Source organism: Chiloscyllium plagiosum, chromosome 33, assembly GCF_004010195.1.
Source record: "Chiloscyllium plagiosum isolate BGI_BamShark_2017 chromosome 33, ASM401019v2, whole genome shotgun sequence".
NCBI classification, from domain to species: Eukaryota; Metazoa; Chordata; class Chondrichthyes; order Orectolobiformes; family Hemiscylliidae; genus Chiloscyllium; species Chiloscyllium plagiosum.
The window spans coordinates 37,151,511-37,178,115 of record NC_057742.1 but is presented as its reverse complement, the minus strand read 5'-3'; the positions used below and the strand labels follow the sequence as shown (position 1 = coordinate 37,178,115).

The 26,605-nt window shown below is 42.3% G+C and overlaps 1 protein-coding gene across 1 annotated transcript in view; it reads right to left on the bottom strand.

Moving 5' to 3' along the window:
- The window catches only part of LOC122539641 (C-type mannose receptor 2-like), a 267,205-nt gene that overhangs the window by 15,639 nt on the left and 224,961 nt on the right, over nt 1-26,605 (bottom strand). Inside the window, exons 20-24 of the mRNA XM_043674640.1 lie at nt 25,204-25,367; nt 23,939-24,047; nt 18,434-18,672; nt 12,069-12,234; nt 70-216 (exon numbers count right to left, since the gene is read on the bottom strand). Coding sequence (XP_043530575.1) covers nt 70-216; nt 12,069-12,234; nt 18,434-18,672; nt 23,939-24,047; nt 25,204-25,367 — 825 coding nt within the window. The remainder of the gene's footprint in view (nt 1-69; nt 217-12,068; nt 12,235-18,433; nt 18,673-23,938; nt 24,048-25,203; nt 25,368-26,605) is intronic.

Genomic DNA, 26,605 nt, shown 5'->3' with positions numbered 1-26,605 from the left:
ATTCTAACACCCAGTCTCTACAAGATGGATAGAGAATTTGTTATCTCTGTAATTGTGTATTTTACTTACCTTTCTGACACAACTGTGCTGCCTCTTTGGGAGTCGCCTTCTTTTCCAAGTGGAAGGAGTAACAATGATTACGGAAGGGGATCCAGGAAGAATCCTGCAGGCTGGTTGGACAAGTTCCAGTGAAAGTTGATTTGCTCGACCAGGACTCTGAGAATAAAAAAACATCCGAACGTGACCAGGACGATCAGAGTATTTGAGAAGATTTGTAGCTCAGGTTATGGATGAAGTTGTTGACTTGCTCGCTGAGCTGCTAAGTTTGTTTGTGGGTGTTTTGTTACCATTCGAGGTAACATCGTCAGTGCACTTCCGGTGAAGTGTTGGTGTCTGTCCGCTTGCTATTTACGTGTTTGGGTCTGCTGGGGTTGGTGGAACACCAACTAGCCACCAAGAGACATGATCAGCTATCACTTGTATCCATACACATGGACAATGAAGAACACCAGTTTGACTGGGACAACGTATCCTTCCTAGGACAAGCCAAACAGAGACATGCATGGGAATTCCTGGAACCCTGGCACTCAAGCTGGAACCCCATTAACAAACATGTAGAGTTGGACCCCATATACCAACCACTAAGAAATGAAACCAGTAATAAAACTGCAACTGACACCACCAACCTCAACAGACCCAAACACATAAATAGCAAGCGGGACAGAACCCCAACGCTTCAGCAGAAGCACACTGATGATGTTACCTAGAATGGTGATGAAATGTCTGTGAGCAAACTTACCAGCTCAGTGAGCAAGTCAACATCCCCATGGCCAGGAAGAGTTTAAATTCTGAAACCAACAGTAGAATCATTCGATTCATAAGAGGTCATTTCCTCTTGATACATTGCCTAACTGCTGCTAACCTATCAATGAACAGGATTACTTGTACAGAGGAACCTTGATTATCCGAATATCAGATTATCTGACAAAGTCACAAGGTTCCAATGCTTGGCTAAACTATGTTATCCGGCATTTGATTAACTGAACAAAATACTCACCATCGTGTCCTTTGGATAGGTTCCTCTGTATTTATGAATAGGAGGAGGCTATTCATCCCCTCAAGCTTGTCCTAACCTTCAATGGTATGCTTGTTTTGTTCGTCAGGGCATTGCGTATAGCAGTTTGGAGCTCAGGTTACGGTTGTACAGGACAATATTTAGGTCACTATTGAAATACTGCGTGCAATTCTGGTCTCCCTGCTAAAGGAACAATGTTGCCAGTGTTGGGGGATTTGGGCATTTGAGCTGTATGGAGAGGATGAATAGACTGGGGTCATTTTCCATGGAGTGTCGGAGGTTGAGGGGTAACCTTATCGAAGTTTATAAAATTATGAGCATGGATAGGGTAAATAAACAAGGACTTTTCCCAAGTGTTGCAGAGTTCAAAACTAGAGGGCATAGGTTTAAGGTGAGAGGGGAAAGATTTAAAAGGGATCTTAAGGGGTAACATTTTCATGCAGAGGGTGGTGTGTGTGTGGAGTAATCTGCCAGAGGAAGTGGTGGAGGTTGGTACAATTACACCATTTAAAAGGCATCTGGATGGGTATATGGATAGGAAGGGTTTAGAAGAATGTGGGCCAAATGCTGGCAAATAGGACAAGATTTATTTAGGATATCTGGTTGGCATGAACAAGTTGAACCGAAGGGTCAATTTCCGTGCTGTATATCTCTATGTCTATGACCCTAATTAATACCTTAACTCCACACCCCATTGAATTATAAATCTAAATTGGATTAAATTTCAATAGTGAATTTCTACTGATGGCTTTTGGTTTGCTAGTCCACTATTCACAATTGCTAAGTTCTGTAGATGCTGGACATAAAAATAGAACATTCTGAAAATATTTAGCAGGTCCCTGGGGAGAAAAACAAAGTTCAGGTTGACAAACTTCTATCAGAATTGTAAAACGTTAAGAAATGGTAACAAGGACAGAATACGAGGAAAGTACAAAGGAAAGTCAATGATAGGGCAGAAGGCTGGAGAGATTACAGAATTAAACAGATCATGCTGCAAGGCAAAAGGACTGGTGCACCCACAGACCAAGTAAGGATGAACCTTCAATTCATTTTGTTTAAACCATGTTCACTGTTGAATATAATTTGTGTTGATAATTGTCATGAGTATTTTAAAATTTATTCTGGGGATACGAGCATTACTGGCTCGACAGTATTCAATGCATATCTTTAGGTACCCTTGAGAAGCTGGTGGCGAGCAACGTTTTTGAGCTGCTGCAGTCCATCTGTAGATAGACCCACAATGCTGTTAAGAAGGGTGTCCCAGGAGTTTGACCCAATGACACTGAAGTACTGGTGATATTTTTCCAAGTCAGGATGGTGTGTGACTTGGAGGAAAACTTAGTCACAAATGGTACTGAATATTGTGCAATCAACAGCAAGCATTCCCCACTTCTGACCTTATGATAGATGGAAAATCATTGAAGAGTAGCTGATGATAATTAGGCTGAGGACACTTCCCTGAGGAACTCAGTGCTAGAGTTTAAATTACTACTCTCCATCAACTACAACCATCTTTTGAGCCAGGTATGATGGTAGGAAACAAATCCCAAACCACCCACCTTGATGTAGCCTCCGTTTGTGGAGATAATAACCTTCCCTTATTCAGTTCAAACTGACAAACATGCCCACATTCTCTCGTGGATTTGTTGGCATGCCCTGATTAACTTAATACAAATTAGGTTGACTTAGTAAAGGTTAGGCTAACTGCAACTCAACAGCAACAACTTGAATTTATGTGATGCCTTCAAAATAGTAAAACATCACAAAATTCAGTTAGTAATACAGGTTGTTCTGCTATAAAGTGTGTTTTGTTAACACGAATTTGCTGTAACGTGATTGACAAATTCAGGACACTGTTTCTAAAGAGCGAACTTTTAAAACGTGTTGGCTATAATGCGATCACATCGCCAACACTTTAAGTTCTGTATCTAAAGTGCGTTTTTTCTGTAATACAGACTTGCTCAAAACACAACCATCACATTATACCTGTACTCTCAACTCTGCATCAAATCCATGGATTCAGGCCCCCTCCCAATCTGATTTTGAGCTCTGTAATTAGGTTGACACTCCAGTGCAATATTCAAGGAGTGCATTGTCAAGGCTGCTGCCTTGGGTGTCACATAAAAAGGAGAGCCTAGCTTCCCTTTCACATCAAAGTAAAACATGGCTATTCTGGCACTAGTTTCACTGACATTCTGAAAAGTATTTAACTTTCAACTAACAATGACAATAAAAAGGTCATATTATTGCTGCATGGGCAGATTTGCTTTGCACAGATTGGTTGCTGCATTTTTACTACCATGATGATTACACTTCAAAAGAGTGATGAGCAATAGGTTGTAAATGGCTCTATATAAATGAAAGTTTGTTCTTGAAAAGCATTGGAATTATAACTGCCCTGATCACTCCATTCTGGATTTCTCTTATTAAAAATAATCCATCACAGCTGTTAAAAGGATATTTAACAGGAATGTTGCTCACTGTCCTCTTTAGCACATCTCAGACCTGTGTACATTTCTGACATTTTCCGTTTTCAATTCTTTTTGATATTGGTCTAGTGATGTCAGTTGAGTTGTCAGCATTAGCCATAGCGTTGAGAACTGGACAGCTCCTAGAAAATGTTCAGATGCCCACCTGAGGGGGAAGATTGGGCCTCACTTTAATGTGTCACCCCAAAGCAGAGTAGAGCAAGTGGCTGTAGTGATCTGAAACAAAGGAACTTGGCTTGTGGAAGAATAGGGAAGCTGAGCAAAGTGGCAGAGTGTTTCCAGGGAACCCCAGCCTGATGAGGTAATGCAGTGCACACACCTAAACGGTGTCTAGAATGAATGTCATTGCAATATCAAAGCATCAGCTTTGTTGTTGTAGGCTAACAGATCTACAGCTGAGAAAATAGAACCAACCAACAACAATGCAACATTTTGTTAAAATTAAATTTTGCACAGGGAACAGTTACACACTGAGATTGAACAGAGGCCAGGAATCCCAATATTCATTGCACAAAATCCTGGAATCCCTGTTCTAACAACACTGCAGTATTTGAAGAAGTCGGTTCACCACCGTCATCTCAAAGGCAATTATGCTGCTGAGATGACATAAGTAAATTGCACCTCTTTTTAAAATACAGGGTATCAAATATTGGGGGTTAACAAAGCACACTTTTCAGTCTGAGCATTGACACCGTAGCTCCTGAATCCAATCTTTTGCTACAGTTCTGTATTCATATCCATGAGGGTGGCTATTAGACTAACAATGCCTAACCTTCTATAGTTTAGCCAGCTGAGCCCATGCTGCCTCTGGTATAATGGGGTTTGAGACCCAATATTTTGGGGTCCCGCTGTTTAGTTACTCTGTGCCACCAGTGGGTGACAGAATGGTGAAATATTCAACGTTGTTTCTCAACATGACAACAATAATAAGATAATGGAATTGTGGAAGAATGTGTTGTCAAAATGCAGTTATGACAATTACAGGAGGTGGTACATGGCTAGATACAGATAGAGAAAGAAGGAGAAACATATATAGTTAGCTAGAGATATAGATTGATAGAAGATGCATATGTGAGAAAGAGGAGACAGAGAATAAATAAATGACGAGAAGCTGGAGTAACTGCTTGCTATCTCTGGTAGCAACAAATGAATACTGTAAATTGAGAAAAGCAAACTCCTTTCCAAACAGTGTGGAGAAAGTCTTTATGAAAATTTCATATCATGGTCGGTCCTGGTTTGAGTGTGACATAAAAGATGTGTCACTGAACTGATTATGTTGTGGAGCACAGAATGACGTTGCAATCTGGCTTCCCACCAGCAGATGGGGGTGTTAGTGTCACTGCTGTCTGCAGCCTTCAAAAGGCTACGACAGCACCACCTACAGAGAGGGCCGTTCACTTGTCATGACTGAGGAAAGAATGTGAATACTCTTACATAAGAAAGGGATCATTATTAATGGAATATAGCAATGTGACTAATTCAGAACCTGCAAAAAGTACACTTTATAACAGCACATTTTCAAACAAGAATCCTAAAAACAAAGAACTTGCATTTAAATAGTGCCTTTCATGACCTTGGAATGTCACAAATTGCTTTCCAGCCAGTGAAGTGCAGTCACCATCGTAATACTAAACAGTCCGGTGTAATATTCTTAGTCATTTCATCTCATGTAATAAAGTGCTTAGAGTATTTTCACACACAATGAGGAATATGAATTGAGTGATAATCATTGCCAAACCAACCAGTGCCTGTGTTGTACCACTTAAACTCAACAGATAGTTGGTTTGAAGCTCCAGTGCAATAGGACACAGAGGGTAATAATAAGCTGAGAGAGGAGGAAAGGATCGGCAGGTCAGTGGCGTGGGGCCTGGGGGACAAATTGAGGATCTTCTGGGGAACAGATGTGAGTCAGGCAATTCAATGGAGATACAAAAGAGGAGAGCTTGAATCAGTCAGTAAGGTTAGATACAAAGGAAGACCAGATGCTCAAGCAACAGGAAGTCATAAAAGTGCACAGCACAGAAGGCAAGGCTTTATTCCTTATCCACAGTGAAGGTTGTTAGCTCTCAGTCTTTAAGAAGAATGCCTGAACTACTACAAGAATCTCTTCTATGATGTTTAATGGTGAGTCTACTTTTGTATTCTATACTTCTGCCAATTAAGGAGGTTATTCCATATGCCTTCTTTATAATCTTATCTATTTGTACTGCTACCTTTAAGGACCTGTGCACTTGTTCACCAAGATGTCTCACTTCCTCTACCCCTCTCAGTGTGGGGCAAGTGCAGGGAAATGGGGTTAGCATGGACAGACATTTTAGAACATAGAACATAGAAATGTACAGCACAGAACAGGCCCTATGTTCCACGATGTTGTGCCGAGGTTTAATCCTAATGTAAAATATAATCACTTAATCTACGCACCCCTCAACTCACTGCTCTCCATGTGCTGTCCAGCAATCGCTTTAATGTCCGTAATGACACTGCTTCCATCACCACCACCACTGGCAACGCATTCCATGCATTCACAATTCTCTGCGTAAAGAACCTACATCTGACGTCTCCTCTATACCTTTCTCCTAATATCTTAAAACTATGACCCCTCATACCTGTCAATCCTGCCCTAGAGAAAGGTCTCTGGATATTGACTCTATTTATTCCTCTCATTATCTTGTAAACCTCTATCAGATCTCCTCTCTTCCTCCTTCTCTCCAGAGAGTAGAGTCCAAGCTTTTTCAACCTTCCTTCATAAGGCAAGCCCTCCAGTCCAGGCAGCATCCTGGTAAGCCTTCTTTGCAACCTCTCCAAAGCCTCTGTATCTTTCCAATAGTAGGGTGACCAGAACTGGACACAATATTCCAAGTGTGGTCTCACCAGGGACTTGTAGAGCTGTAGCAAAACCTCGTGGCTCTCAAACTCGATCCCCTGTTAATGAAAGCCAAAACACACCATATGCTTTCTTAACAACCCTATCCACTCGGGTGGCAACTTTGAGGGATCTATGTATTTGCACACCCAGATCCCTCTGTTCCTCCACACTACCAAGGATCCTGTCTTTAATCCTATATTCAGCATTCAAGTTCGACCTTCCAAAATGCATCACTTCGCATTTATCTAGGTTGAATTCCATCTGCCATTTCTCAGCTCAGCTCTGCATCCTGTCTATGTTGCGCTGCAGCCTGCAATAGCCCTTTATACTACCGACAATACCTCCAACCTTTGTGTCATCTGCAAATTTACTAACCCACCCCTCAACCTACTTGTCCAAGTCATTTTTAAAAACTACAAAGAGCCCTGTGGGACCCCATTCAACACTGTCCTCCAGGCAGAATAAGTTCCATCTACAACCACTCTCTGCCTTCTGACAGCCAACCAATAATGAATCCAGATAGGCAAACCTCCCTGTAACCCATGCTTCCTGACTTTAAGAATGAGCCTTCTGTATCTTTCCAATAGTAGGGTGACCAGAACTGGACACAATATTCCAAGTGTGGTCTCACCAGGGACTTGTAGAGCTGTAGCAAAACCTCGTGGCTCTCAAACTCGATCCCCTGTTAATGAAAGCCAAAACACCATATGCTTTCTTAACAACCCTATCCACTTGGGTGGCAACTTTGAGGGATCTATGTATTTGCACACCCAGATCCCTCTGTTCCTCCACACTACCAAGGATCCTGTCTTTAATCCTATATTCAGCATTCAAGTTCGACCTTCCAAAATGCATCACTTCGCATTTATCTAGGTTGAATTCCATCTGCCATTTCTCAGCTCAGCTCTGCATCCTGTCTATGTTGCGCTGCAGCCTGCAATAGCCCTTTATACTACCGCCAACACCTCCAACCTTTGTGTCATCTGCAAATTTCCTAACCCACCCCTCAACCTACTTGTCCAAGTCATTTTAAAAAACTACAAAGAGCAGAGGCCCAAGAACAGAGCCCTCTGAGACCCCATTCAACATTGTCCTCCAGGCAGAATAAGTTCCATCTACAACCACTCTCTGCCTTCTGACAGCCAACCAATAATGAATCCAGATAGCCAAACCTCCCTGTAACCCATGCTTCCTGACTTTAAGAATGAGCCTACCATGGGGAACCTTATTCAATGCCTTGCTGAAGTCCATATACACCACATTCACTGCTCGACCTTCGTCGACCTGTCCTGTCACCTTCTCGAAGAACTCAATAAGATTTATGAGGCATGTCCTGCCCCTCACAGAGCCATGCTCTGTGCCTTTAATCACGCAATGCTTTGTCAAATAGTCATAGATCCTATCCCTCAGAATTCTTTCCAAAACTTTGCTGACCACAGACGTAAGACTAACTGATCTGTAATTGCCAGGGATTTACCTATTACCCTTCTTGAAAAGAGGAACAACATTCGCCTCCTTCCAATCCTCCGGTACAACTCCCGTGGAGAGTGAGGCGGCAAAGATCTTTGCCAGTGCCTTAGCAACCTCCTTTTTCGCTTTCCAGAGTAGCCTAGGATAACTCTGATCTGGCCCTGGGGACTTATCAATTTTAATGTTTTACAAAGTTTCCAGCACATTTTGGTCAGCATGGACCATTTTGGGCCAAAGGTCTGTCTCTGTACTGTAAGACTCTATGATTGGTAAACTAATGGAGAAAGTGAAGTCACATGGTGTGCATGGTGTTCTAGCTAGGTGGCTAAAGAACTGGTTGAGTAACAGGAGACAGGGAGTAGTAGTTGAAGAGAATTTCTCAAAATGGAGAAAGGTGACCAGTGGTGTCCACAGGGATCAACGCTGAGGCCACTGTTGTTTGTATTATACAGAAATGATCTGGAAGAGGTCATTGTTGGTTTGATCAGTAAGTTTGCAGATGGCGTGAAGATTGGTGGAGTAGCAGAAAGCGTAGGGGACTGAGGTATACAAGATAATGAGAGGAAGAGATAGAGTCAATAACCAGAGAATCTTCCCCAGGGCAGGATTGACTGGTACGAGGGTTCATAGTTTTAAGATATTAGGAGAAAGGTATAGAGGAGACGTCAGAGGTAAGTTCTTTATGCAGAGAGTTGTGAATGCATGGAATGCATTGCCAGCGGTGGTGGTGAAAGCAGTGTCATTAGGGACATTTAAGCGACTGCTGGACATGCACATGGATGGCAGTGAGTTGAGGGGTGTGTAGGTTAAGTGATTATATTTTACAATAGGATTAAACCTCGGCATAACATCGTGGGCCTAAGGGCTGTTCTGTGCTGTACTTTTCTATGTTCTATGTCAAAGAATACAGGAGAATATAGATAGCCTGGAGAGTTGGGCGGAGAAGTGGCAGATGGAGTTCAATCCAGGCAAATGTGAGGTGATGCATTTTGAGAAGTCTAATTCTAGAGCGATCTATACTATAAACGGAAGAGCCTTGGGAAAGGTTGATGAGCAGAGAGATCTGGGAGTTCAGGTCCATTGTACCCTGAAGGTGGCTGCACAGGTGGATAGAGTGGTCAAGAAGGCATATGGTATGCTTGCCATCATCGTATGTGGCATTATGTATAAGAGCTGGCAGGTCATGTTAAAATTGTACAAGACTTTGGTTCAGCCGCATTTAGAATACTGAGTGCAGTTCTGGTCACCACATTACCAAAAGGATATGGATGCTTTGGAGAGGATGCAGAGAAGGTTTACGAGGATGTTGCCTGGTATTGAAGGTGCTAGCTATGATGAGAGGTTGAATAGGTTAGGATTGTTTTCATTAGAAAAAAGGAGATTCGGGGGAACCTGATTGAGGTCTACGAAATCATGAAGGGTATAGACAGGGTAGCTAGAGATAAGCTTTATTCTAGAGTGAGGGATTCAATAACAAGAGGTCACATGCTCAAGGTGAGAGGTGAAAAGTTCAAGGGGGATATACGCGGCAAGGGTGTACACAGAGGGTGGTTGGTAGGTGCCTGGAAAACATTCCCAGCAGAGGTAGTAGAAGCAGGCACATTTAAGGTGCGTCTGGACAGATGCAAGAGTAGGTGGGGAGGACAGGGATACAGATGTTTAGGAATTGGACGATAGGCTTAGACTGTGGATTTGGATCGGGCTCAGGCGTGGAGGGCTGAAGGGCCTGTTCTGAAGCTGTAAATTTTCTTTGTTCTTTGATTGTGTATTCCGTTTCACTATTCGACTTCCCTAATTGCATTGCCTTACACTTGTCAGAGTTGAACTCCATCTGCCACTTTTCTGCCCACTCCACCAACTCATTACAAAATTATGAGGGGCATGGATAGGATAAATAGGCAAAGTCTTTTCCCTGGGGTTGGGGAGTCCAGAACTAGAGGGCAAAGGTTTCGGGTGAGAGGGGAAAGATATAAAAGAGACCTAAGGGGCAACTTTTTCATGCAGAGGGTGGTACGTGTATGGAATGAGCTGCCAGAGGATGTGGTGGAGGCTGGGACAATTGCAACATTTAAGAGGTATTTGGATGGGTATATGAATAGGAAGAGTTTTGAGGGATATGGGCTGGGCGCTGGCAGGTGGGACTAGATTGGTTTGGGATATTTGGTTGGCATGGACGGGTTGGACCGAAGGGTCTGTTTCCATGCTGTACATCTCTATGACTCTATTTGAGCTTACGGCTCTCATCTACACTATTCACTACATGGCCAATTTTTGTGACGTCTGCAAATTTCCCAATTATGCCCTCCAAGTTCAAGTCCAAATCGTTAATGTATAAAACAAACAGCAGGGATCCCAACATGGATCCCTGTGGAACACTACTTGAAACAGCTTTCCATTTGCAAGGTCAGTCATCGACTATTGCCCCTTGTTTTCTCAAACTAATTCAACTTTGGATCCAATTGGACACACATCGATTCATATATGTTGTCAAATAGCAAGACTGGAGAATTACAGACATAAAAGAGTGGGTTTTAGGAGAGGTACTGACAGAACTGACAGTGTAACATATTTTAGATTTTTTTAAACTAATAATTTATAAGGTTATGAAGTGCCAGTGTTCAGTAAAAGTTTGATTATTGTTTGGAAGTTACTGTTAAAAATGGTGAAAGTTATTTGCTGTGAGAAAAGAGCAGGGGAATGAGACTAACTGAACAGCTCTTTCAAAGGGTCAAAGACAGTACACACTACTATTACAAAGCATTGTGGCGGGAGCCAATGTTTATGAACGTGACGCCAATTAAACAGCCTGTTTCTACCGGATAGTGTCAAGCTTCTTGAGTGTTGTTGGAGCTGCACCCATCCAGACAACTGAGGAGTATTCTGCCACACTCAAGACTTGTGCCTTGTAGACAGGCTTTGGGGTGTCAGGAGGTGAGTTATTTGTTGCTGTTGTATAATTATTCTCTGAATAAATATTTTTGTAACTTAATACACCCATCTACCTCTGTGACAATTGCTGTGAACTTTTATTTTGAGGGATAATTTGTAAATCAGAATACTCATCTTATAACTTCACCCTGGGCACTCTCAAAACAGCAAAAAACTACATTTATATGCTGCTTTTTACATCATAAAATTCCCCAGAGCACTTTACAGGAGCAACAGAAAATACAACACCAAATCAATAAAGAGATATTAGGTTAGATAGCCAAAAGATTGGATAAAGAGGTAGGTTTTAAAGAGTGTCTTAAAGGAGGAAAGCGAGATCAAGAGTGCAGGGAGGAAATTTCACCGCTTAGAACTAAAGCAGTTGAAGACATGACCATCGATGGTGCAGCGATTAAAATCGGGGGGGGGGGGGCGGTGCTAAACAGGTAAGCATTAGATAAATGCAGATACCTCAAAGGGGTTTAAAACAAATTTAACTTCAGGCTATTGTCCAGGAGAGGGATGGAGGGATTGGTAGTTTGGAGTGCAAGTGGAAACAATGGCTTCAGTTTTCTCAATAATTACTTGAAGGCAATTTCTGCTCATCCAGGGTGTCAGATAGACAGTCTGAAAATTCGTAAAAGTGAAGGGGTTGAGTGAAGTCGTGTTAAGGCAGAGCTGGATGTCATCAGAGTACATGTGCATGATGTCACCAAGGGGCAGCATATCAATGGGGAAGGGGTTACGAGAGCTAGAGGTGCAAGAACAGGACGAGAGCCCATTGTATATAATCCTCTGGCTATAAATAGACAGATCAGAATGGAACCAGGTGAAAGCATTCGCATCCACTCAAGCTAGATGACAATGGAGAGGTATTGGAGGAGGACGGTGTGTGTCAAAGGATGCAAACAGCTCAAGAAGGATGAAGAGGGAGAGTTGATCCTTGTCACAGTCACATAGGATGTCATCTGGGACTTTGATCAGAGATGTTTTAGTGCTGAAAGAGGTGGAAATCTAATTTAAACATGGAGATCCAGGATGATAATCCAGGTGTAGGTTTGAGGGGTGATAACATGATTAGGACTTTGCAGAATTATATAGAGTTTTACAGTTAGAAACAAACACATCAGACCACCCAGCTGGCCATGTTGTACATCTTGGCAGCCTCCTCTCTCTCTCCTTCAGCCTTTAGACCTCAAAGTGGACCGGTCCCTGTTGCTTCAGAACAAGTGGAACTTACCTCCAGGCACTTTGCAAATTGCTCCATTTAGCTTCGTCTCACAGGAGGATGGTCGCCACGTCCCGTCCATGTCCATGTGAACGCAGCCCATTTGGTGTGGCTCCCCTTCCTGCCAGTTGATGTAGTCCAACTCCTCCCCACTCAGCCAAGAAAAGACCCTGCCTCCCTGTGTAAGATCACAGCTATTACTCACTGAGGCAAGCAGCAAGGGACAGGGAGAAAAGACAGCAAGAGAGAGGGTGGGAGGGAGGAGGTGAAGCAGAGAGAGAGTGGGAGGTGGAGAAGGAGAGGGAGACAGATAACGAACCAGGGGAAGGAAAGAGAAAAAGAGTGAGAGAAAACAAGTGAGAGAAAAAAAGAGCAAGAAAAAGGGAAAGAAACAGAGAGAGAGAGAGAGAGAGAGAGACACACACAGAGTGAGAATGAATGAGAGAGAAACAGGAAACAACTACTAGGACTTAACACCTTTCACATGTAAAACAACCTAAGATAATTCACAGATGCATTACAATGCAAAATATGACACTGAGCCATATAAGGAGACATTCGGCCAGATAATCAAAAGTAATGGTGGTAGTTTTTGAGGAATGTCTTAAAAGAGCAAACTATGATGAACAAATGGAGGAGAGGTGTAGGGAGGGTCAACCACCAATGACAAGGTGATTAAAATCAGGGATGAGCAAACAGCCAGAACTTGAGGTGGATGTGTCTCTCAGAAGCTAATAGGTTAGGGGGAACTCATAGAGTTTACAATGTAATTCTGCTTGACCAGGAGCCAGTGTAGATCTGTGAGTTTACTAAACATGATGGCCCTTCTGTTGGGATTGCAGGGCTGGGTCTCAACTGGAGAGTGTGTCTAATAGTGTCCCATGCAGTTCTACACGTGGAGGTCAGTGGCAGATGGAGAAAGTGGACAGAAGGAGAAACCGTCAAAAGGACTAAGGTTGCTAATACTCCAGGGTTGACTAGGAGTCTCTAGAAATTCAAGTTTAATCTCCATGAAACAAAATGATCTTCCTTCAACTTTCTGGTATTGGCAGACAATCATGAATGGAAAACAGTACCACAACAGATTTAGTAATTGTAGAGAGATTATGGAATGAACAAACAATCAATTGAAAATAAACAAATGTAACCAGTCAGTGTTAATTGTAAGATTTGTGATTGTGAGCCCATTTAAATCTGAACTCAGAAACACTATGAACAACATTCCTCTTAGGTGCATCAAAATCACACTCCACCCACACCCCCTTCCCTAACTAACATCTCAGTTTAAATCTGCAGTGTAATACTTTACAGACAGGGACAACGCTCAGTGCATAATGCAACTTCAAGGGGCTTTGTGTTTCTTTTTGAAACTGAGATGCATCAATGGTTAGGTGGTGCTCCAAATGGTAGAGATTTAACACAGAGTGGAGATCTGCATTTGTGACTTTGAGGAGTTAGTAATGAACTGTATTTGTGATAAAATGCAACCACTGGAAAGCTAACGGAATTGGGAACAGATCTGTTTTACACCAAGTCATCTAAGAGGCCAATACAACTAACACTGCAATAGTGTCTAGATTTCCAATTAACTTCATCAGCTGTAAAGTACTTTGGGACATCTAGTGGTTATGAAAAGTATGGTATAAATTCAAGCTTTTCTTTATTGGTGAGATATGAGTGGGGAAGTGTCAAACCTGTGCTCCACCTGATCATGAGAGTTTCTTGCATGAGTGAGGCTAAACTTACCCTCACAGTGTTGTGAGGGCTGACAAGGTCAGTGGCCGAGTTGTGAACCAGTACCATCCTCAACAGCAGAGGGGCAAGGGCTAAGAATTGGAAGGGGGGTGGGGTAAGGTGTTTGGGTCAGGTGGAGTCAGTTTGCAAGGACAAAAATATATATCACTGAAATGCAGTTGCTGGTGAACGCTGTGACAAGACTATGAGGTGTTCAGTGCTGTTTCTCGTGCAGAGAGGTGTTGTCACAGTGGTGCTGAAAGGTTTCCTTCAGGTAGGCAGTTAGTAAACAGATTCTGAGTTCTCCCTGGGTCTATTTTTTAAAATGAGGCAAAAGAATAATCAGAAGGTGGGATAAGGGCTCACGTAAATGCATGAAGGCTTTTAGTTTTGCTTCCAAGTAGTTGAAGTTTTGTGCTGGCAGCTAGGGTGAAATTTTAGACAGCAAGACTTCTTCTTAAAGATCAAACGGGCAGATTGTTTTCTTCTGGTCTGGACAGAGACAGCAAATGAGAGCCAGAACTGTGTTGCCAGAATGTTTTTGCCAAAAGGTATGTGGGATGTTGTCTACATTGGAACAGTTCAATTCTTCCTTTTTTTTGTATTTTAACTGTGTTGTACTTAAAGCCTAGTGGTGGACAAATTGAATTACATCTAGTTCAAAACACATTGCACTTGCTTTTAAATAAATATAAAAGTTAAGGCCCAGGCTATCTTCTCACAAAACTTTTTTTTGGGGTGTGGTCTGGTCTTGTCCGGTCCATAACAACACACATGGCCCAACAGTGCCTCAGAACATGCAGCAATGAGAAAAGCTAACATTACTACATGGCAAATCATGTTGATCGATTAGAGAATCCTGCTGACTACTCCAGTCTGTCATCTCACCAACCAGTGGGAAAGAAACACCACAACAAATCTGATAACAAAGTATCAGAGACCCTGACTATATGGGTCAGAACATAAATTGTTGAATAAATAGGCATTATGTATGACTGAATTTCAGTATTGTTGAAAAAAGGAGACCTGCTGTTAAAACTTTTTGTCTCCTACCTATCAGGACACAGACGCAAGAATACCAAATTTCAATGTTAATAATAATTGACACTGCATAAGAAAAGTGTGCTAGTTTGTTGGCAAGTGGAGTTTAGTACATTGAAGTGTTTGTTTGGCGAGCACACAAGAAAACAGTTAACCCAAAGATTTTCCTTAACTTAAAAAAAGCAAGTTGACTCCAGCTTAGTGAGATGATTCAGGGAATATGCACCAGGGAACTGTGACCTCAAGCTGTTGTTTCATGGAGTGTGTGTTTCTGATGTAGGAATGGCAGCCTCAAGCCATCTGCACAGTTGCAGGTTGACACACATGTAAAAACAAATTCCGTGATGTTACATTAACCTTATCAGTTGTATTGGCCAGAAGTATGACCTTTATTTAACTGAAAATATGCAATGCCTGGATATACTTTTATCCTGTTGTGGTTCTGTTCGCTGAGCTGGGAATTTGTGTTGCAGACGTTTCGTCCCCCGTTTAGGTGACATCCTCAATGCTTGGGACCCTCCTGTGAAGCGCTTCTGTGATGTTTCCTTCGGCATTTATAGTGGTTTGTCTCTGCTGCTTCCGGTTGTCAGTTCCAGCCGTCCGCTGCAGTGGCCGGTATATTGGGTCCAGGTCGATATGTTTGTTAATAGAATCTGTGGATGAGTGCCATGCCTCTAGGAATTCCCTGGCTGTTCTCTGTTTGGCTTGTCCTATAAAAGTAGTGTTGTCCCAGTCGAACTCATGTTGTTTGTCATCTGCGTGTGTGGCGACTAAGGATAGCTGATCGTGTCGCTTCGTGGCTAGTTGGTGTTCATGGAAACGAATCGTTAGCGGTCTTCCTGTTTGTCCTATGTAGTGTTTTATGCAGTCCTTGCATGGGATTTTGTACACTACGTTGTTTCTGCTCATGCTGGGTATCGGGTCCTTTGTCCTGGTGGTTGTTGTCTGAGAGTGGCTGTTGGTTTGTGTGCTGTTATGAGTCCTAGTGGTCGTAGTAGTCTGGCTGTCAGTTCAGAAATGTTCTTGATATATGGTAACGTGACTAGTCCTTTGGGTTGTGGAATATCCTCATTCCGTAGTTTTTCCCTTAGGCCTCTGTTGATGAAATTGCGTGGGTATCCGTTTTTGGCGAATACATTGTTCTTCTTCCTCTTTTAGTAGTTCTGGTGTGCTGCAGTGTGTTGTGGCCCTTTTGAACAGTGTCTTGATGCAATTTCTTTTGTCTGTGTTGGGGTGGTTGCTTTCATAATTTAGGACTTGGTCTGTGTGTGTGGTTTTCCTGTATACCTTTGTGGTGAATTCTCCGTTCGGTGTTCTCTGTACAGCCAGACTACTACGACCACTAGGACTCATAACAGCACACAAACCAACAGCCACTCTCAGACAACAACTCACCAAGACAAAGGACCCGATACCCAGCATGAGCAAAACCAATCCCATGCAAGGACTGCACAAAACACTACATAGGACAAACAGGAAGACAGCTAACGATCCATATCCATGAACATCAACTAGCCACGAAACGACACGACCAGCTATCCTTAGTAGCCACACACGCAGATGACAAGCAACATGAGTTCGACTGGGGCAACACTACTATTATAGGACAAGCCAAACAGAGAACAGCCACGGAATTCCTAGAGGCATGGCACTCATCCACAGATTCTATCAACAAACACATCGACCTGGACCCAATATACCGGCCACTGCAGCAGATAGCTGGAACTGACAACCAGAAGCGGCAGAGACAAACCACTATAAATGCCGGAGGAAAAATCACAGAAGCGCTTCACAGGAGGCTCCCAAGCACTGAGGATGTCACTTAGACAGGGAACGAAACGTCTGTAACACAAATTCCTAGCTCGGCGAACAGAATCTCAACAACGAGCACCCGAGCTACAAATCTTCTCACAAACTTTGAATACTTTTATCCTGTGAAGAGTGCTGATTATGAGTATATGTAAGCAATTGAATCACATCACCAGCCCATGTGAAAATCTTAAATTAATTATTAGTATAATTTTTGATCAGTTCTAGATTGTTCAGTAAGTACCATCGTATCAAGGAATGACATCTAATTTTGGAGGCAATGTTATGAGTTTTGCAAGCATGGGCAGGTTATGTGTGGTTAGTATCCTACAGTTGTCAACAGTCAAGAGGTTTAATACAATCTATCCATGGTTTGGACATAGAGCCTAATACCTAGCATCACACCAGCTTGAAATTGATATACCACCTTACTCATTTGTGTGGTAGGCAGAACATCTTTCCATCTTGAACACAACATCATGTTATTGTTCCCTAGTGCATTCTCCATAGCAATGCCTCAGCACAGAATCCACTCACCAACTAATTAGCAAGCTGTTTTCATAGAGAATAAATTGTTGTTCCTTTTGAAGTCTGATATTCTTGCATCTGTCCTGATAAGTGCAAGATGAAAAACTTGCACAATGCGTCTCTTTATCTATTTGTAGAATAATGTAGCACTGTTCAACAAGAGTGTGACAAGAAAATTTGTTGGAGACAACAAATACGTGAAACTGTAAACTATTCAGTATGGTAACAGCATATTGGATAAGATTGCATGTGCCAAAATCATTCTACCCCGTTTCTGTGACAGCTCTTTGCAAGAACAACGCGTTTATTTCTACTACATATTATTACAAAGATCAACAGCTGGCAGATTCTTCATTTGGATGTTGGTTTGTAACAGATCAGAAGGTTTGAACAACATTTGCTAAATGTAACATTTATTATTATGGGTTACCACTTGTAAGACATGTCATATACCCAGGTCATACACCTGCCCATTACCCACCTGCCCCTCTTACTTAGCATAGTTACTGTCCTCTCACACTCAGGCTCCTCCTTCTATAGTCACCTCCTTCAACATTCTCACTCAGCTCCCCACTCTGTCCCTCTCACACACAGATCTACTCTCTACGCCTCTCAAACCAGTTCCCCCTCATCTCTCTCACATTCAGCCTTCTCCCTCCCCAACACTCTCCCACTCTCTCCCCAATTGCCCTTAGACTCCCTGTTCCTCTCCTTGTGTCCTCTTGATCCTCTCAAACTTGTCCTGTCCCTCTCTCTCACAGCCCACCATTGTCAATTTCAAAAACCCTCCCATTGTTGCTCTTTTGAAATGAGTGGAGGATAAATTTGTTGTAAAATCAGCAGTAAATCTATCTTGTCTGCTTGGGTTAAAAATATCCTTAAGGTCTGTTACCAGAAGAGGATTGGGAGAGTATAGAAACTAAGTTGAAGCATAAATATGGACATATATTATTTGGGCTGAATAGTCATTTTTGTGTTGTAATCTCTTTATGTTTCCCTTTCTCCTATAACTGGGATCATTACATCATCATGATCACAGTTGTATCAGCTCACAGTCACAGGCACTTTTATTGCACAGATGGCCAAATTGTAGTGACTAAGCTGGAAATCAGGAATTGCAATATGTCAGCATCAGTTCATTTCAAATTATTTTACCTGTAGCATTTATCTTTCTGCCATGTACGTAGTAAAAGTAAGAGACCTATGACTTTACACTTCAATCAATAAGGTAAAATCCAGAAAAGAGTCTTATTCAGTGAAGTTACCTCTTCATTTGACAGTCCGATCCACAGGGGCAGTCGGATGTTGTTCATAACCTGTGTGAGGAATGCCTGTTGATAGGGGTCCACTACCGTGACCAGAGTTTCATTCCGGGTCTCACAGAGCCAGGCGGCTTCCTGCCAAGTCAGAGGCTTCTGGATAACTCGGTAGGTACTATTCATGTAACTCAGCTTGGATGTCAAGGGTGGTGGGAACTTGGCAGGTGTTGATGGTAGAGACAGGTCTGTGTAGGAACAGAGAGTTAGGGTCAACAGGAATATACAAAGGAACATGCTGCCTCTAAGAAGAGGCAAAGTCACAGTATTCACCTCCCCGCCCACCCCCCACCCCGCAACATGGCCCCCGCTGCTGTGAGTACTGGGCAGTATCTAAACAGCACTAGCTATGTTGCCATGAACAGAAAAACCATGTTTGAGAACATTAATAAACTAATGCAAAGAATATGAGTTGCTGTGGCATTTTATGAATTTGAAAATCGCAAACAAAAGCAACCATAAAGCTGTCAGATGATCACAAAAACCAAACTGGTTCATTAATGTCTTGTAGAGAAGAAATGTTACAGTCCTCTCAGTTACTCAGTCCAAGGACAATGAGGATAGTTAATAAATTCTCACTTTGTCAGATATGCCCAGACCTACCAGATTAAAATATAAATTAACAAAAGTTGAAGAGTAATTTCCCAAACCAGCCTTAAATTCAACATAAACATTTGTGGGCGGCACGGTGGCACAGTGGTTAGCACTGCTGCCTCACAGCGCCAGAGACCTGGGTTCAATTCCCGCCTCAGGCGACTGACTGTGTGGAGTTTGCACATTCTCCCCGTATCTGCGTGGGTTTCCTCCGGATGCTCCGGTTTCCTCCCACATTCCAAAAATGTGCAGGTTAGGTGAATTGGCCATGCTAAATTGCCCCTAGCGTTAGGTAAGGGGTAAATGTAGGGGTATGGGTGGGTTGCGCTTCGGCGGGTCGGTGTGGACTTGTTGGGCCGAAGGGCCTGTTTCCACACTGTAACGTAATCTAATCTAATCTAATCTAATCATAAACTCTGTCTAAAAATCAATCAAGAGCACTTGTTTGGGTTTTTATCAAATTCTAAACATTAATGACACAAGTTTTGTGGAATTGTGTTAGTTTTTAGGGAGCACATTCAGTTCAGTTTCTTTTCCTGTTAAAATTGAAACCTGGGGTCCTCATAAATGATGCATGGAAGTGAATAGTGCTAATTGTTACTTAAGCTGCTGACAAATCTAATATTTTACCAACTATGCTGTAACAAAAAAACAACATTTGTTCAGAAGGTTGCCTCACTGCTATTTTCTTGAGGGCACTCTGCAAGTGGGGAAACAAAGTCAGTGGATAATGGTGTGAATTGAGTCAACTCTTGTTCAGGTGGCAGGGCTCTTGCCTCTGAGTTGTTACCTCTTGAGACTGAAGCAGAAAATCAAAACAGATAGTCCTCCATGCAAAACTGAGGCAGCTGTACAATGCTGAGGTGCCAACACATAAATTAAAGTGAGGACCCGTCGGTCACCTCAGTGGAAGGTGACCTGGCACAACTTTAAGAGGACTGAGGAGCACTTCCTGATTGCCTGATCAATGTTTATACCTGAAAAGTGTTAGCAATTTGTTGTCATTGCTGCTTATGAGACCTTGCTGTGCACAAACCGAGTCCTCATGGGCTACACTGGCAACTGCACTTTGAAAAAGTACAGTACCTCATTGTCTGAGGTTAAAATAGGCACTACATAAATGTAATTTATTTTTTCAATCAACACACATTTGTGAGATGGAATACTGCAAATACTTTTACAGACCCCATGCTCTCCAGTGCCATTTATTCATTAACTAGAAGACATTTAACATGGTGAGTGACTGGACAGCTTTGTCTCACTCCTACTTTGCACAAACCACTAGGGTGGTTTGCTTCACTGTTTCAAGGTGACAAATACGCAAAAGTATACAAATAAAGAGGCTGTGGAACTTCCTAATTTCATCAACAGCTCAAACTGCTTGGGAATTGCTAATGTGCAATTAGTGACCTCTTCTCTCTGAATGAACCCAAACACTGACTCTTCTTCTGGATGATTCTGGTTTAGCTCGGCAACACACAGTTTTTCCCCTCTTTCCATTCTTTTCTCTCTAATGTATTGAACTGATCACCTCAAGAGTTTAAAAACCTTACATAAAACAAATATCCAGACACATTACAAAACTACAAACTATGCCTACTCCTGTAATTTCCAATAAAATGATTATTCTTTCACTTTAGAGCCCAAGCTCTCAAACAATAATTATGTGAACTTCCTGTAGATCTCTATGACCCCCAAACTTGAAATCCCACTTAGATGCAGCAAGTTTTCTCTTGGGCAAGAATATTATAACAGATTGGTGGCTTTCTGAATAGAAGAGCAGAATGCAAATACAAGGAGGTTTTTGTAAATCTTCATAAATCACTGGTTAGATTTCAACTGGATTACTGAGACTGCTGATGAGATTTAACAGAATGATTCCTGGGATGAGGGACAGCAGCTCATGGTGAGATTGTACGAGGAGGGATTGTTCTCCTTACAGCACAGAAGAAATCTGCTGGAGATATTCAATACAATGAAGGGTTTGAATATATTGAGTAGTCAGTAACAGTTGATATCAATTTCAAATAACTGATCATTATAAAAGAACAGAAGAGGAAATGAAGATAAATTATATCACATGGAGGGTTAAGATCTGGAACAGATAATTTTGAGGAATCAGATTCCACAGGAAATTCGGGATGTGCATTTAAAAATAATCAATTTATGGGAAAATGTGGAGAAATTAGGGGCATGGAAATAAACTGGACAACTCTTTCAGAGTATGGACAATGGACAGTACACATTGAGAACCAGTAGAATGCTAAAATATTGTATTAGAACACAGACAGCATTTTAACACCTAAGTCTGAATTTTAAAAAATTGTTCACAGGATGTGGGCATTGCTGTCTGAACCAGCATTTATTGCCCATTCCCAACTGGCCAGAGGGCACTTAAGAGTCAACAACATTGCTGTGTGTGTCTGGAGTCATGTGTAAGCCAGACCAGAGGATGGGAGATTTCCTTCCTTAAAGGATATTAGTGAACAAGATGGATTTTTAATGACAATTGACAGTGGTATTACGGTAGGTGAAAGTGAGGACTGCAGATGCTGGAGATCAGAATCTAGATTAGAGTGGTGCTGGAAAAGCACAGCAGGTCAGGCAGCATCTGAGGAGCAAGAAAACCGACGTCTCGGGCCCTTCATCAGGAAATAACTGATAATTATAAAAGAACAGAAGAGGAAATGAAGATAAATTATTTGTTCCTGATGAAGGGCTTTTGCCCGAAACGTCGGTTTTCCTGCTCCTCGGATGCTGCCTGTCCTGCTGTGCTTTTCCAGCACCATTGTAATCTAGACAGTGGTTTTATGGTCACTATGATAATAACTGCTTCCAATAGCAGGCTGTGTGTTGATAGCTTTCAGACCAAACCAGTTGAGTATGGGATTGGGATTATTGCTCTAACTAAGCTTCACAATGTGTCAGAAGCTTTGTGGGTAGATCCTGACCATGGTTGTGATCTATTTTCTGTTTGTTAGCATTCATCTAACTAGACTTCAGAACTTGGTGCTGTATACCAGATATCAAGACAAAATAAACTGCTGCTGGATTAACATCAACATGATGAAAGATATTGTTTGACCTGCTTGGAACTTCTTTGTCTTCGAGTGCAAAGAACAGTTGAGTGTCGTAAAATGGAACATTCTAAGCTCAAGGACTACGTGTTCAGTGATACACTAAAGCTCGGGGCAGTTGTCACAGTAGCTCGATGTGGGAACAGCCACTGTCTGAGATCCTTCCACCATAGTATCCTGAGGGGCTGAAAACCACGGAAAGCCTCTCAGGCTATTTACACCAGAGAATATTTGCTTTGAATTGTCAATGTATATTGGAGAAGCAGTCCTGGATTACAAATGGATTCTGTTCCAGAGTCAATTCGCAAGTTGGAATATTGTCAAAGAAGGACAAAATAAAAAGAGCAAAAAGTACAATATAAAAGTACAATAAGCGCTGTGGATATTTACAATTATGTTTCTGTATGGGATTGCATTCGTAAGTACAAATGCTTGTAAGTTGGGAATCCTGTAATTATGACTGATTGACATCAGGTTCCAACTGAGCCTCATGTTTGGTTATTGGCTAATACCTCACAACAGAATCTAGTCTCCAAATGTTTGAGACCTCTTTGCCATTGGGCCAAGAATGACTCTGTCAGGAATGTGTTGTGGTCACTGTGCAATGACCAGATCCAGTTAGGAAACCTCACCTCTGGGCATCTTCCGTCAGCCCAAATGAAGTTTGGGACTTGAAATGTAAGGGTGTCATGGACATCCCCAACAGTGACTGACTCAGCAGCCGAACCACAGTCACAGCTCAGGAACTCACGCACTTCGACCTCAAGTGTTCTAAGTGAGACCAACTGAAGGAATAAGGCAGTGGGAATACCTTCTTCTGAAAGGGCTTCACGATGCCTCTTCAGAGTTGGGTTCACCATCAACAGTGAGCTTGTTTGCTGCCTCAGCCATCCCCCCATGTGTTAAGTGACTGGCCATTCTGCCATAATTGAAATAGCATGCGGGGTTGGAAAAGGCATTTAACTGTTGGAAAACAACAATGTTCCTGGAGCACATAGGAACTGGTGGAGTTCTGAAACACTAGAAATATACTACTGGTACTGCTACACAGTCTCACCTTCTACAACTGGGAAGACGAGTGTGTGCGCGGTGATTTCAGGAATGTAATGATAGTGGTCAAATTCAAATATTCTAATGGCCATACACACTGAAGGACAGAGTCTGGAGAAGCTGAGCACTTCTAGCCAACCAGTTCTTTAAAAAACCCCATTGAAATGAAGATCCAACACTAGATCAGCTGCTTCAGGATGAGACTAAGAAAGAATAGCAGTGAAGTACCTCTTACTGTACTGCAAGAAATTGAATTGTGTTGCATTTAATATGATGATAATTTTGATTTGCTTACAGTTAATTTTTATAAATGTCAATAAAGCATTACATTTTATTAAAAGTGAAATTTGTCACACAGACGTGCAGGGCTGTTGAGTTCCTTTCAGGGTTAGTGATTGATAGGAGAGGGTGATTGAAGCGTAACTGGACCAGAGCAGTTTAAATATTTGAACAGAGTGTATGTGCCAATATGAACAGGATTAAATAACCCATTTCCTGGTTGCATTTTCTCTGTCAAAGTCCTGATACAATATCCCCAGGTTTTAGGTATAAAATCAATTGAATTGCTAAGATTGGAGATGACACCCACTTGATAAGTAATACGTGTTGAAGGGATTGAAGGGAGGCCAGGAATTGGGATGAACAACAAAGACCTGGAAAAGCAAAATGGTGCAACAGGTCTGATGGACTTCCAATTCCCATGTTTTGCTGCTGAAGTTTGACTGGATCATACCTTTGTTTTTCTGACAGATGAAGCCATTCTTATCCCTTGTGCAGCTCCGATCATCCCAGCGCCCAGTGAACTGTGGATGCAAGGCATGCCAGATCACAGCACAGTTTACCTAGGAAATAAAAAAGCAGCTTAGTACTCACTTTAATTTCAATCTCTCGCAACTCTAGAACCAAATATAATCTCTCTAGGCAAGAGGCTGAGTCACCAACCAGCAGTGCAATTTGCAGTGACTGACAGGTTACTGGCTGCACACCTATGTCAGCTAGGTGGGCAGGGCAGTGATTAGTTAATATTGGAGTTGAAAAGTGAAGTAAATTTATCTGTGTCAACCATGGCTCAGGTGGTAGTGCTCTTGCCTCTGAGTCAAAGGCTGTGGGGTTTCAAATCTCATTCGAAAGACTTCTTCACATAATCCAGACTGTGCCATACTAGATGGAAGTAACTCTTGAATTTGTTAACTTTCAGAATTGACTTTAACATAGACCTTGTTTACTCTCTGAAGTGGATGTGGAAGATCAAGTAATAATATGTTGAGAAAGAGCAGAGGTGCTCGAGACACTATTGATCCTTTAAGCCAGCAAATAATTTGTTCGTAGGACATGACTGTGTGCAAACTGTCTGCTCTATTAACTACATTGCAACAGGGACTGGCATTACAAAAAATGCTTCATTGGCTGTGAAGTACTTTGGGATGTTCTGCAGTTGTAAAAGATGCCACATGAATGCATAGCGTCATTTTAACAAGACTATCTTACATTCGTTATTGGTAACTTTATTTCAGGTTTGTATCTTGTAAACTGAGTTTGTGTTTCCGCTTTGTCTTTACTATTCTCCTATAGTATTCTCAACGTCTTGAACCATCACATTGCAGTTCTGTCTGCTTGCTCAGATACTACACCACAGTGTTTCCAAAGTGGGAAGAGAGCCAGCAGCATCATCAGTGAGAGATAATCAGGGGAGAAGTTCTTCCATGAAACTTAGAAAGGAACAAGTGAATTAGAAATGGGGTTTGCACAATAGCTTAGAGAAGGAAAGTTTTAAAAAAATATTCTTTCACAAGATGTGGGTGTCATGGGCCAGGTTAATATTGACTACCCATTCTGAATTGCCCTTGAGAAGATGGTGGTGTGCTGCCTTGCTGAACTGTTGCAGTCCATGTGTTGGAGATACAGCCAAAATGCTGTTAGGGAGAGTTTGAGCAGGGAGAGGAACATTAACTAATCACCTGATAACATCACTCAGGCATCATCTGCATAGCAACTTACCAGCTCATTGGTTGCAGAGGACGTGTGCTGGCCTGAAGGCTCCCCTGGAGCCCAGTTGACATATTTCAATGGTTCCTTTTGTAGCCACTGGAAGTCCTTGTTTGTGTCATGCAGACCAATCCAGAGGTCAAAGGTGATATTTGGAAGAATGGTTGTTATAAAGGCTGATGCAAAAAATATAGATAGATCAGATGGATCAATGATGGGACACAGAAAGCACACAATCTCAGAGGTAGACATAGCAAAGAATCCCAAAATCTAATATTACAAATGGAATGGGGGTGGTTTTGATTTTGTGTGAGTGTGCATAATGGATACCATAAATCAGGAATGCAATTATCAAATCATTCAAATTTTATTTCTGAAGGAGTCAAAATTACCCATATCAGTTAATTATCCCGAAAAGCAGATGTAGAAAAATCGGTTTCACAGTTTTACTCGCTTTGATGAAATAATCTTCGAGATTATCTTGGCTGACCCAACTTAATGGCACGGTTTAAATTTGAAAGTTTTTTGAAAAAAAAAAGCGCAGAGCAGACCAGACCCGGAAGCTGGTGTTGCGCAAGCTTACCTGGGTAGGTTTTTTTTCCCCTATAAAAGCGCACAGCTCCAAGGCCTAGGCCTCACTCTCTCAGCGGAGCAGGTAAGGGCGGTTTGGCAGTAGCTGCTTGAAGGCTCGGTGACGTTTGTTTAACGGTTTAAATTTGAAAGTTTTTTTTTAAAAAAGCGCAGAACGGACCTGGAAGCTGGTGTAGGTTTTTTTCCCCTATAAAAGCACGCAGGAGAGGAACCCGAGGCACTACAGAGGTAGTGCCTCCCATCCGCCCTCCTCCTCTAACCTAATAATAAGACCCGTTGTGGTAAGTAGGTAAGTGCTGCATTTTGCTTGTTCTATTCTTTAGACCTAGTTTTTTTTTTAAAAAGGTTACTTTTAGAGGGATGGCAGTGAAGGCAGTGCAATGTTCCTCTTGCGAACATGTTTGAGGTGAGGGATGCCATGGACGTCCCTGCTGATTACACTTGCAGGAAGTGCACCCATCTCCAGCTCCTCCAAGACCGTGTTAGGGAACTGGAGCTGGAGTTGGATGAACTTAGGATCATTCGGGAGGCAGAGGGGGTCATAGATCGGAGCTTTAGGGAAGTAGTAACTCCAAAGATGGCAGATAGATGGGTGACAGTGAGGGGGACTGGGAGGAAGCAACCAGTGCAGGGACCCCCTGCAGCCGTTCCCCTCAAGAACAAGTATACCATTTTGGATACTTGGGGGGGGTACGACTTACCAGGGGTAAGTAACGGGGCCCAGGCCTCTGGCACGGAGCCTGTCCCAGTTGCTCAGAAGGGAAGGGTGGAGAACAGCAGAGCAATAGTAATTGGGGACTCGATAGTCCGGGGCACAGATAGG